The 13,759-nt window shown below is 41.0% G+C and overlaps 1 protein-coding gene across 1 annotated transcript in view; it reads right to left on the bottom strand.

Moving 5' to 3' along the window:
* Nucleotides 1–13,759, bottom strand: part of snd1 (staphylococcal nuclease and tudor domain containing 1) — a 148,679-nt gene that overhangs the window by 125,439 nt on the left and 9,481 nt on the right. Inside the window, exons 6-10 of the mRNA XM_026364381.1 lie at nt 13,156–13,247; nt 12,305–12,463; nt 12,097–12,203; nt 11,568–11,658; nt 6,644–6,748 (exon numbers count right to left, since the gene is read on the bottom strand). Of these exons, the coding sequence (XP_026220166.1) occupies nt 6,644–6,748; nt 11,568–11,658; nt 12,097–12,203; nt 12,305–12,463; nt 13,156–13,247 (554 nt within the window). The remainder of the gene's footprint in view (nt 1–6,643; nt 6,749–11,567; nt 11,659–12,096; nt 12,204–12,304; nt 12,464–13,155; nt 13,248–13,759) is intronic.

Below are 13,759 nucleotides of genomic sequence, written 5' to 3'. Positions count from 1 at the left end.
ACTATCCTCAGGGGAAGTTCTGTTCTATTTGGGGTAAATTCCCTTCGTTCCAAATTACCCACTAAAGCTCAGGAATCATCTCTGACTATTGCAGAGGCATGACGCTAGCTGGATTGTACAGTGTCGCAGAGCTGCAGGGGCTGCAAATGTGTGGCTGCTACTGCTGGAAGCATTTGCTGCTTCTGGAACTTCAAGGGTGAAATAATGACTCAGGAGCATGTCATGCTTTCCGATGTTTGGCTGTGTTGCAGGAGTGCTGGGACTCAGTTTTACATTTAACTGATAGAGTAGTTTGTTATTTGGTGTGCAACCTATCTTTTGACAGAAACACGCTGCTCTGTGTGTGCGTGTGTTCCAGTCAAAGTGGGTATTATTTTTTGATTAACCAGCGCACTGGGAGCCTTAGACAAACAGTCAACATTTACTATTGTATGCCTAACAACATTACTCAATTGCGCATGCATAAACACTAAATGGCTGCTCAGAGGAGTGAGGAGAGGGAGACAGTGCAAGAGCAAAAGAAACTAAGAGGGGAATATACTTCCTGAAGCAAGAGCATGAAGCCGGTTATAGCACTACAATACAGAATCTAATTACAATTACAGCGTTATTATCCATAGAGCTGAATACAAATGGGTCCTTGCTAAACTGACTTCAATTGATCTCCCCATAAACACAAGAAAACTGGATTTCAGAATGAAATTATGTGTAGCACCATAAAAATAAACAGCTCTAAGAATTAGTTGCTATCAGGCTGATGCAGGTGAATTTACTGGTACAGCTGCTGCAGCCCATGTTCTGACTGTGCTGTCATTAATAAGGGTGTCATACAGAACTGGGAGCTAAATCACCACAATGGCCGTCCTAGTAAGGCAGCTCCACCACCACTTTCTACTTATGTGCCTTGTGCTTTTAATTTTTTTGACCCAGACAGGCAGTCAGATTGGCCCTACAGACTGACATTGGGATGCAGTGTTATGCTAACTTCATCACACCCAGATAAAAAACAAACTCTAATATAGCTTACACTGCCAAGTATTAAACATAAATTTTAGAAATGAAACCAACCAGATTCTTTTCAGAAGTGACTACACACGGAGTGAACTTTCTGCTCTTGGTGGTACTGTTAACATCTTTCAAAAGCAATGGTCACATTGTCTTCTAAAGCAGCCCTCTTTATGACTTCCTCTTTTACACTAACATAAACACAGGCCAAGCCTTTGCTTATTCAGCAGTGATTGCTAAAAGCTGCAAAAGAGCCAAAAATAATTCATCCAGTACTGAGGAGGGACACTGGTTACCAATCATCCTCATCGAGCCAATAGTGCACAAGCAAATCATAAGGCGAGCATCCCTCCTACCTTGTCATCTTCCTCCAAACCTGAGGTCAAAGCATGACATGCCAGGCAGTAGGCATGCTGAGGGCGTACACATGGTCAGACAGAAGATTTGGAGGATGGGGACAGATATGAGGAGGGCAAGAATGAGTAGACATGGAGGACAGTAGGATAAGAAACAGTGACTTGGAAGCAAAAATACAGCAGAGAGCAGATGGATCTGTCTGCTTAGAGGTTTAAACTAAAATTTATCTCCTCAGATTTGTTTTCTAATTTCTTGTTAGCCTAAAATGATAAAACAGTATGCTTTACATTGTCAGGAATTCATTTTTAACTTAGATATTGAATGTGTGTTGTACAATTCAATGACTGTTTCCTTCTAAATAATGTTGATTTGTTAATTATTTATCATATTCTTATTGTTTGTCTTTTGGTCCCACACTTAATCCCTCATGTTTTGGTTTAGTATGTGTCAATTTCCAGTGTGATTTGGATCGTGTCAACATATTTTTACAATTGTTTTGGAGCATTCTTCATATTACACTTGATAATGAGCTGTAACAACATTACAACACATTTTCTATTTCCATATTCTACCACTTTTTAGACCTTGATGTCTTCAATTCAACTGTAGATGTGAAATAGAATTCATCATCATGTGCAGACAGTAGCAACAAAACCTACTATATGTGAAATGGCAGTGGCTATGCAACTATAAAAATATGTAGTCATTTGTTTTGTGACAAATCTTTCAAACTTAACCATATATTCCAAAGTTATTTCATAAGTATGAAGATGTGAAAATTGTCAGTTTCCCAGACTTTTCAGACCTGTGCTGAAAACTGCCATATTTACAGAAATGCTAATCAATGCGCAGTGTTCCAGTATAAAAATAAACCTAATAATATGAAAGTAAAAATAAGTTGGAGACAGATGAGAGGAGGAAAGGTGGAGAGATACATATATAGATGGTTTATAGGAGACAGCAAGAGAGAGGACAGAAGATGATGTATTGAGAGACTAAATCATCTGCAAAGCCAACACACGCACACGCGCACACAGGCACACACACTTTTGTATGGCAGTCATTGTGAGGACACTCATTAACATGCATTCCCTAGCCCATCACGCAGGCCATGTTAATCTACTCTGTACTGATTTTTAATTTATCGCATATACTGCCTTACCCTAACCCTAAAACCTAGTCTTAACCCCGAAATTATTCGGTAAGCACCCTTCTCATTGTGAGGACCTGCTTAAATGTTTGTAAAAATGTCCTGGCTCCAAAAGTTAAAAATGCATGCTGGTTCTCACAAACACACGCACACACAGTAGACAGGTTAAATGAGTAGGCAGGGCTATAAGAACCATGGTTTGACCTCCCTGTGTGCTCCATCAGCACTTGTCCTTAGTGTACAAAGAGACGTATACACACACTCCAGAGTCAGTGCGTGCAAATCATCAAAACAGATACACATCCAAACACAATGAGTGCAAGTGAGTGGGTGGAACAGTGAGTCAACAGAGTACCATAGGCATCTCTCCCCACTCGTGTTTACGCTGGGCTTGTCCTGCTGCACACGAGGGAAAAAAAAAACAGAGAAAGAGACCAAAAAGGGGGTGAGAAGAAAAAAAGCTGACACCAACTACCAAGCTCAAAATAATTCACATCTGAAGATATGCCACAGTAGTAACACTGGGGAGCAGTGGAACCAAAATGAGAGAAAGGGGGAAGAAGAGGAGAGCAAGTGATGAAATTCTTGTCCTATGTTTTGCTACAGCTAGACACTAGTGGTCCACCAATCTGTCAGTCTGAGCACAATAAGTATAGTCATGAGAGGGGAGGGGGGAGATGTGGTGTTAGAAGGCTAAAAGGAACCAGAGGAGATGAGAGGGGCTTGGCAGGAACTGTCACAGTTCATCATTGCACTGGTACATTGCATCTGGCCTCAGTACCCCCTAACAGTGCACACACCCAGACACACCCACACACCCACACACACAAACATGAATGGCCTTGGTTGCAGAATGCATGGTTAAACAGTGCACAGACACATCCAGAGAGACAGAGATAATAATGACAACTGGCACAAGAAAATCCCAACAGACCTCTAGAAACTGCAACACACACAGAGTTGTTACCATTTTCTTTGGAGATTTTCTCAGAGGTTCTCAAACCGGCTACAGTGCTAACATGCATGCATATGGAGTCTCTATCCACATACAGAACAGCGGTCAGCCGACTGATCAGTCAGCCAGTTAATCCGGACGCCCTTTGTCATTTTTAATTAACATGCATCAGCCGATGTCTGCTCTTGCTGGCCAATTAATAATTTAAAAACAAACAAAAGACTGGAAATGCATCTGCATGACTAAGAATTACAGTGTATTATTTGATATGGAACATGTCTGTGTAGTTCATGTTTATACTCATGCTGACGCCAGTTTCCAAGACATTTCCTGACATACAGACACATAGCATATGTGTCTGTGTGTGTAAAAGCTGTGCTGTAAAGTGTAACAATGTCTTTGTGTCTGTGTGCTGCACCGTAAGCAAGAAACTAGCTCACTTATGACAGAGTTAACCAACATGATGTCAGTGTGTGTCGAGCACCGGGCTGAGAGATACCTGCTGTGACTCCTCACTGATCAGATCATCCCTGATGCCTTACAAAGTCAAAAAAACAAAACAAACAGCAAGCATGATTCATACCTGAATAGCATGCTTTTTATGGATGGCAGAGGTCATTTAGCCATGACTAGCAAGTGTTTCTTTTACACAAAATATAACAAAATCTGAAGGTGATTCATAAAGAAAAGGTGATTGGCTTTTAAAAAAGCTCAAACAAAAGCAATGAAGGGAAAATTAAATAGATTACAATGTCCACAGTAGCTTACAATAACATAAAGTGAAATATTGTAACCGTATCTCTTTAAGAGTGTAGACAAGCCATGAAATTAAGTCTCCCTGCTCATCTAAGGTAACTGTGCACTTGCTTAATTTAGTGATCAGACACACACACACAGTAAATATAAAAATGTCACATTTTCAGTTGCCTTTATTCTAGCTTCCAGTCCAAAAGCTCATCATGGCCTCAGTAAAAGTATCACAACTCCGCACTGCTACCATAGCGACAACACTCTAAGCTGAGCCAACAGCATTACAGACAGGCAGGCAACTCTTTAGCTCACAGACAGAAATAACTAGCTAACAAACAACACCAGCAGCAGCACCAAACCCTTATTAAAACACAAAATGTAGCAACAGTTTTTATGTAACACCACCTCCAAAAAAAGACTGTTCTCCAGCAGGCACAAAAGGACTTGTCCTGCCTATAGCAAGCTAGGACGTAAAATAATCTGCAAAACATGATTGTAAGCGCATACCTTTGTTTGTGATATATAATTTCCCTCTAACCAAAAATATATATGAAGATTTTATTTTAGTTCATGATGTATATAAATTACAGGGCTAGTAATATGTCACCTTGGATAGTACAAAATTCCCTATATTAACCCAGTGAGCTGGTACCCTGACAAGCAGTTTGTGACAAATATGAAAAGTATTTACAAGAGGAATCAAACACATAACCACACAAGTCCAATACTGTGCCACTGTCCCACACAAACATTAAAATATGGGCTCATTCTCTCAGGCTTCTCGTAACATAAGATAGTGTAATGAAGCACAGTATGCATCATGTTGAAGCATCTGCTGAGATGAGAGAGAGACTGAGAGAACAGAAGGGGGAATCCGAAAGAAAGAAGTGTAATAATATGAAGGTAAGAAAACTAAAGTGGGATAACAAAGGAATGCAGAAGAAGAGGGAGACAGAAAGGCATCAGAGAAGAAGCCGTGTGATATAAAGAACAAGAGAAAGGGCAAAAAGTCAAAGTAGAGAGATGTTTTTGCCACAAGCTTATGACAACCACAGAGAGTAAGGGAGAATAAACGCACACCAAGTGCAACGTTGCAGGTCAACAATCTGACCACAATGTGCACACCTGGAGGGAACATAACTGAAGAGAACAGTGAGGAGAAAACAGAAGGAAGAGGGGAGTTAGAAACGATGCAGGATCTTAATGATGCAAAGCACCGACAACGAGACGGTGAAAGAAAGACGAGAACAAAGACAAGAGGACAATAAAAACTAAACAGTAAAGAGGAAAAGCCAAAAGAGTAAACCGTAAATTGACAAGACGCAGAGAGGTGGTTAATAAAAACAAAAACAATCAAAACTGACTAAATAAAGGACAGTTGCAAACATTCTGCCATCTGACTTTTACAAACATTCCCTAAACACAGGCACAATACTGCACTGTTTCATACCTCTTTGAACATTTAAATTGATCGTATAGTAAACAGTGTGTTGACTAAAGGAATGGTTGTCAAACTGCCTCTGACATGTTAAACAAAGAGAGGAAAAGGTTTCATTTGAAAAATGAAACCACAAAGATAGATCACTGTTGTTGTCACTAAGACTTTCTAATTAATGACTGTGACATCTTCAGTGCTTTATTTACAAAATGTCTGGAATCAGACAGCAATGGTAACTGAGAAATAAAATACTGGTACTCACTCCTGTTTTACCTCCAAATAAATACATGAAACATTTTGGAAGAATAACCAATGCAAGTGTCAATGGTAGTTTAATGAAAAGGCTTAATTCCTTGATGATCAGAGTCGGGCAAAGAGAAGGTGAGTGATGGGGACAGACTGGCACAGGGACATCAGGGGCAGTAGACAGCAGACTTATGTGTCTAGGTGTCACTGCATACACAGTTCTTTTTTCAGATCCTTCCTTTTGTGTCAATAAATATGTCTCCCCTGTTGTCACTAGGTGTGTATGTGTGTAACTCTGTGTGTGTTTCCAGAATCTTTCTGAGAAATACAGGGAGTGTGGAGGGGAAAGGGGAAAAAAAGAAAAACAAAATCGATCTGCCTCACTCTCTGCAGTGCTGCAACCGCTGGGTGTGTGCAAGTGTCTCACTGTGTTTCCTTGTGCCCCAACTGCAAGGGCGCCATCAAGTGTTCAAAATTATTCAAATGGTCATTTAGAGACAGAAGACTAATGCGCAACATGTGTGTAAGAGAAGAGAAGTAGGCATGAGAATTAAACTAAGAGAAAAGAGAGAGAGAAGCAAACTAAATGAACTAAACACCAAGTAACACAAGTTATCTCTGTTATTTACTTACTGACCATATAAGACCATAAGCTCTCCCACACGCGACAACATTCACACACAAAACGCCAACTCCATGCAAATCTGTGTACACACAAGTACAGAGATGCAAATTGATTTACCTCTCCCTCAATCCTGGGGGGCCGGATGCTGGACAGGTGAATAGTCTTGTATTCTCCAGAGTTGAGCTTGACCACCATGGCATCAGCATTGATCACCTGCATCACCTGCATGGACAGAACAACAGATAAGGAAGAGTGCTTCAAATTACAAACAGTAGAAGAAAGGTTGGGGATCAGGTAAAGATAAAGCACAAAAATAACAACAAGAAACCCAATTAAAAATAATTTCTTTAAATTAATTTAGGTTTTAAATTCTGTAAAACCTTGAGGGTGAAGTCCTCCTGAGTGGATGACTGTTTGTGCAAAAAGACTGGCACTGAATTTTGTAGTGTGAGAGAGCAGATAGACTCAAGGAAAGATGGGAAGTGAAGGATTAGGTAAAGGATAAATTGAGAGGAAGAGAGCTATTCAAAGGCCGACAGAGAGTGACAGTGCAGATCGTGTGCTGTCACAAGTAGAAGGCACTGAGAGTGAGGTAAGAAAGAGTGATCCTTGAATGACTGAGTAAGTAAGTGAGCTAAGTCGTCCCAGAAGGCCAGCGAGGTTTGGAGGACAGAGCGAGGACGTTTCGCTATCTGGGGGATTGGCAGTGGGAGGGAGAAAAAGACAGGGAAACAGAGTGGAAAGAGAAAGCTTTAAAAAACAAACATCCTGTTAAAGACAGACAGGTAGAGCATTATGCAGGCCTCTGCCCAACAACTGGCTGCCAGTACCTTGTTCTGGAGACCTTTACAAGTGTAACAGAAGACAGACTAATTTACGTTTGGCATTTAAATGTTGTTTCTCTATGTACCAAAGGTAGCAACCACAGTTTATAGCAGGTACAGTTGAGAGGAATAAGTGTAGGTGTTCAAAACCACAGCTGTTACGATGCAGTTAACCAGACTTTTAGTCTAGCATAAGGCTAAACCACCGGTTTCTTAGGAAGAAGTTCATAAAACTCATTGGTTATTAAGTATGGAATAAATATTTGTAACTCAACCCACTCTATGCATGTCTTCCTTTGTGCCTGTGCCGTCCCAAGTTAGAAGACAGATTGGGGGTATAATGTGAATGATATGGAGGAGGCATCCAAACCCAGAGCCTTTAAGTAGGCCGCATGCAGGAGAGTGAGAAATCAATCGTCCTTCACATGTTGCCACCCACATATGCATTAAATGGCCTCATCACTCAAACTGCAGGTCATATGTAGGCTGCGCTCAAGTCCTAAAAGTAAGAGTTGTTGTCTAAACCGCATTTCAAGCACAATTTGGACCATGTGGGTGTTTTTGTGCCCTACAGTGAGGTACAAAAGCTAAATACCAAAAAATCCACTGGATATTAAGATTAGAGTGGATTTTATGAAAGCATGTATGGCAGACAGATCCAGGTCTATTAGGCTCTTGGGGAGATTCATTATTCCACAAAAACAAATCAGACTGCCGATGCATTTGCCACCAGAGAACAGAAATTAGACCAGCCCACATGCTAAATACGCTACCCACAACAGCAGCCAAAATATATCATATACTAATCACTGGGCTGAGTGGGAGAGATACAGAGACACAGGGAGCAGGAGGGAGACAGAAAGGGGGAGAGGTGTAATGAGTGAGTGCAAGGGGGAGCACACATGCACACACATGCAAGTACACCAGCCTACACAAATTTACAATGTAACAAGGTCATTTTGTGGCCTGCCCAAGTAAATAAAGTGCAAAAGAGAGAATGTGGCAGCAGCAGAAGAAAATGGCTCAGCATTTGCTGGCTAATTATCAGCCGCAGGAGGCGAGACATGAGAGGCGAGGAGGACAGATCAACACAAACCAAGAAAGAAGAACAGAGCGATGGAAAGAGCCAAGAAGATGGAGTGTAATCTCTCTGCAAATATCACCAGAAAAGAAGCAGGGGAAAAGATGGAAAACAGATAGAAAAATAGAGCAGAAAAGTCTTTGCAAAGTAGCTGCCATGAGGGTCGAGCAGGCAGAGAAGACAACTAGGCGGGCAGTATGACTCACGAGTCTAATCTGATACTCGAGAGGTGGGGATCTACTGCCACCCTCTGCCCCGTGGCTGACATGACATCTGCAGTCGCCAAGATCAGTCATAGAGCTAAGAGGATCTTGGCTACCGTCAAGGAATGTGTTGGTTGTAACATGAATCCATTAAGTTGCTTTTGACCAAAGAGGAAGCACCAGGACCTACTCATTACTCATGTCACATCTCAAATGCAACACCTATGGCAGTGTTTTAGTCTCACTGCCAGAAGAGATGATTTGTCACCCAAATTACACGGTTTCACATAAACTAGTGGAGTTTTTGATGACACGATAAACATCTTAAGCTGGCATATAGCTGCTGAGCACGTAATGCTTTAGAAGGACATTATATTAAGACAGATCGAAACAATCTAGAGAGGTTTCTTCACCCTGCTGCCCTTCCACTTGACGGATTTTAACTAGGGCAAATACCACTTTACCCTTTCCTCATGATCTTCCCTATGTGTGACTTTGTAATTCTTTAAAGAAGCTGTCTGACCTTGTCACCATTCTGTCTTGCTTATTTTAACTGGGGCACTAAAAACCAAAAGCAATGCATAAGTCATCTCCCTCAATGTAAAGATTGTGTATATATCCTCAATTCCAGCTTTGCACCAATTGATTAAATTGATGATTAACACTTAAATTCACATCATGCTCCATTATCCAATGTATGGGGAATTGTTATTAACATTACCCACACTTCTGAAACACTCAGTCATCTACTCATCATATAATCCTCACAGACCTCGGCATTCTATCATATTTGTATGGACGTGATGGACGAAAAGCAAAGGTGTTAGTGTGCCTGACAAACTTGTGATGAGAGGCTGGTAAAGCGGTTTACACCACGTCACTTTCTATCCATCAGCTTGCTGGTCGGTAGTTACCCAAGGGAGAAAAAAGGAAAGGAGGCAAGAGGAAGACTATTGGGACATGGCCTACATCCGCTTTTCTAGTCCCAGCGGAGGTGGGAGCAGCGAGAGGCAAGACAGTCAAAAAGAGAGATGCATCAGCGGGATTGACTTGTGGGGATTGGACCTGCTCTGCCTCTCCACTATATCCATCACTCAAATAATGAGAAGTGAAAAGTAGAGTGGACAAGGAGAGAGGAGGAGTGTATGATGATGGGACTGATGGATAGCCGAGTCCCTGGGAGAGGTGGCGCAGTGCAGTATCAGGTGCCCACAAATGTCACAGGGACAGGTTTGGAGGGGCAATGATGGGCCTGAGTAACCTTAGCCTGTCCAATATATGCTTACCTAAAAAACTGTTTAGCATGATGTTTTCCATCACAACTGCCAGAACTTTTAGAGTCACACTGTCCTGCTGCCATTTCAAACACCATTCACCTGATTGAGAACGTTTCTAGCCATCTTCAATCAAATTCATGCTCTAGAAGACGATTCTATTCCAAGGTAATAATAAGGAGTCTTCTGCCTAAAGCATAAGCTACTTATAGCCTTTAACTCTGCAAACAAATTGACTATCATGGTAGCAACTGACAGAGAGGAAGAATTCTCAGTGGATGTTTTGGGGGAGAGCAGTTGAAGATAACAGAGGGCAGAGAAGAGACGTACAGAGATCAAAGAGTGCATCAAGGTTTAACTAGCATAAGTTCAGTACCATAGCAATAAAAAAGCAAAAACAATGAGCAAGTATACTAGAGAGAGGACATGCATAACCCTGGGAATCTTGATTAACTGTTTTCAAGTTTAAACCTCACACTGATTTGCAGTCTGCCTCTTTCTCACACACGAGTCCACAACCAAAGGTATCCTCACCCTCCCACTGCCCACAACCAGCTCTCCTTTTCTGAAGGAGTTCTGAGAGATCTAAGAGGAACTCATACTGATAATATTAATGTTTTATCCTTTTTCTAGCCTCTTCCCTCTGACTCAGGAAAAAAGTACATACATAGTTTCTTTCTGTACCTTCTTTATGCATGTGCAGTTTATCAAATTCATTCTGTAAGCAGAATGCCAAAGCAACACCTTTTATGTAACCCTCAGGCTAGAAATGAGTTTTCAGGGTCTTAAAAGTTCAGGGTCCATGGGAATAAATGCAGACAAAAGACAAACTTTATGGGTATTGAACTTTTTTTCTGTTTTAACAGAAAAATATATCAGCTGAGGGGAATGGTGGGGTGAAAGCCATCACCCCAATGCACACAGAGGGAACCATATTTAAAGCTTTTAAAGCTGGAGTTGCCGTACTTGGTTAAAGCAACATACTAGAATCTATAATATATATCCTTACAGCAACAATAAGGTTACACTATATTACCTAAATGTATCAACGAATCCATCTCACTTGATTTGAAGTAATGCATGGTGACAACTAGGAGAGAAGTGCACTCCCTTGTTCTTCATATTAAGGACACTTATTTTCCCCAGAGGCCTTGGCCAATAACCTCCAAAGCTAATATCTCTAGTTCTTGGCTTTTGAGGGTCGTTCTGTGCCGCTGCTACAGCATACGCCAGCGATTTGGCCCTAATTTGACTGGGGAGTGCGTCAAGGTTGCTGTTAAGCATTCCTACTCATAACCTATAGTGAAAGGATTCTTATTTTTTCCCCCCTTTTTATTCGTGCTGGCGGGGGGTATATTTCGTTAGAAGCCTCAAAGTGGGATCTGCCTTTGCTGCAGAGCTGGGAGAAAATTGGAAATGCAGCAGTAGATATCAAGTGGTCGAAGGTGCATTGGTAACAACTTGTCTGCCAGCACTAAAGCAAAGTTTTATTCATGTTGTATAATATCTGAATCTTATACTGAATATAATAATTATACTTTATTTTTATTTGTCTCTGTAATGTTTGAAGCCACATGATGTAAAAATATCTCAGGGACTAAAAAATGGCATTAAGACAACATTAAACAGAGACACCAGTTGGGTTATAAAGGGTCTTACCTTAGCTACAAATTGTCTGTCCTTCTGGTCCAAGTTGGCTGTGGGTGCCACGTAGTCCTTCCAGATGCGGACCTTGCGTTCTTTTGCAGATCTAGTCATGAACCACATTATCATAATGAGTGGTGGTCCTCAACATTAGCCAGATGTTAGAGCATAAAACGCTTAATCAAGTGCCTGAAATTATCCATCTGGCTGGATAACACTACAAAATCTCTAAAGTGAGAAAACTCATGATTAGCTTATAGTCATTCCTGCAATGATGGTAGACAATAAATATCATGCAGCAGAATAGAGTGAGACTCTAAACATAAATGTATGACTGTCTGTTTAATATGTTGATCCAATTCCAATAGTTTTTCTTCACTGTAACAAATCATAACTGATCTCCAAAGTCAAAAACATAGTGGATAATTATTTGATTCCCACACTATTTTGTCAGCTGACCAAAGACAGAATATTACATTCAGCAAAAGTTATTTTCTGTTTCTGTTGACAACATGAAAGGCTTTGTATGCCTAGAGTTGCGTACCTTTCAGCAGCTCTTAGTTTCTCAGCTCCCTGTGTGTAAACAGCCATGGACCAGTCCACACAGCGGGCAAAGCCTTCCTTCAGCAGGAGTTCTGTTATGTTACCATTCTGACACAAAGGGAAACAAGGACAGTCAAGAACAAGTAATGGCACACATACTCTGAGCTTTAATGACAGTGACACTACTGGTGCCAGTTCGTGTGCATTACCGGGTGAAGGATGGTCCCCAGTATGACTTGGTTGGGGCAGCTCTCTAGGATGATCTGAACGTCTCTCTGCAGTAGACGGGATTCAGTGAAGAATTTGGCCTCTGCTGCAAATGGCTCTGGTGTCTCTGTACCGTCTGCTTCCCGCTTGAATGTGGGACACTGAAAATAAAAAAAAATGTAAAGAAATGTGCTCCAATGTGTCTAATTTGATTGATTCAATCACCATTACAAAACAAGCACATGTTGTCAACTGCAGTTCCCAGTAGTCAAACTGCACTACAAGGACTTCCGATATAATCTGTTTTCTCTGTGTAGCACTGTTATCCGCCTTCAGCCGATGTCACCTTGCTGCACATTTTATCCTTATTTTCCTTTTGAGTGTGGCAAAACAACAAACATATAGATACGCACGCGTGTGTGTGTGTGTATATATATATATATATAAAAACAAGACAAGACTCTGAACGAGACAAAGGACGCATTGAAATAGATGTAATATCTTGAAGTGGAAGATGAAAAAGATTAGTTATCTTGAGAGGTCTATTGGCAAAGCTGGGCTTGGTGAAAGAGATTGATAGTAAAGTCTGGAGAAACGGATATGACTGCTGGTACAAACAGACTTTAGTGGCAAAAATTAATAGTTACTTTTTAAAGTCTTTTCTGTGACAGTACAGTTCAGTAAGACCTAAAGATGAACTGTCAAAACACTGATCTTAGCTTGAGTTAACGTATTCATTATTTAATAACTACTTGTTGTTACTGTAGTCTGTTGGAAGTAATACAGGCCAAAAGAGAAACAATTCCTAATTAACAATATCTAGCAGCAGTGACTAATAGCTGTAAGTAGTTACCTTGATTCCAGACAGCATGACGGTGACCAGGTAGTAGTCTGGTAGCAGCAGGGCACGAACAACACTGCCGTCACGCACATGCTCGATGATGGCTGTGGAGGAGGAAGGAGAACATAATGTAGTAGTGTTTGAGGGAGGAGAAGGGAGTATGTTCCGATTAAACTTGACAGTTTGTTTACAGGGTGAGGTGGAATATATAGGGTAAAGACTGAAATGAGTCGTCCAGGGTAAAATCCTATTAAAAAAAGGTGCCCCACGTTGTCAGACAAGACCTCTTTAGATTTATCTGACTCTGGTCATAGCAGAGAGATAGTCATAGCATGCATTCTCTTTTTCAGCAATATCCTGCGTCACACATATTAAACAGAAACAATAACACCTGTGATGACTGAGAAGAACCATAGAGTTTTACTGAGCAGTGGAATTGGGGTGTCTTGTTAAAAGATTGCTCTCTGGTACTTCTCAAACAGAAGAAAGTCATGGCCCCCTTTGCAGAGTGTGTACTCCACTGTAAGCGACACTCCAATCAAACCCTATCTCTATCAAACACTACTATAGCTATAAAAAACAAAAAAAGGTTTTTGGTTTCCCTTTATATGGCATA

Source organism: Anabas testudineus, chromosome 23 (genome assembly GCF_900324465.2).
Source record: "Anabas testudineus chromosome 23, fAnaTes1.2, whole genome shotgun sequence".
NCBI classification, from domain to species: Eukaryota; Metazoa; Chordata; class Actinopteri; order Anabantiformes; family Anabantidae; genus Anabas; species Anabas testudineus.
The sequence above is the reverse complement of the archived record's forward strand: the minus strand, read 5'-3'. Positions and strand labels throughout refer to the sequence as shown.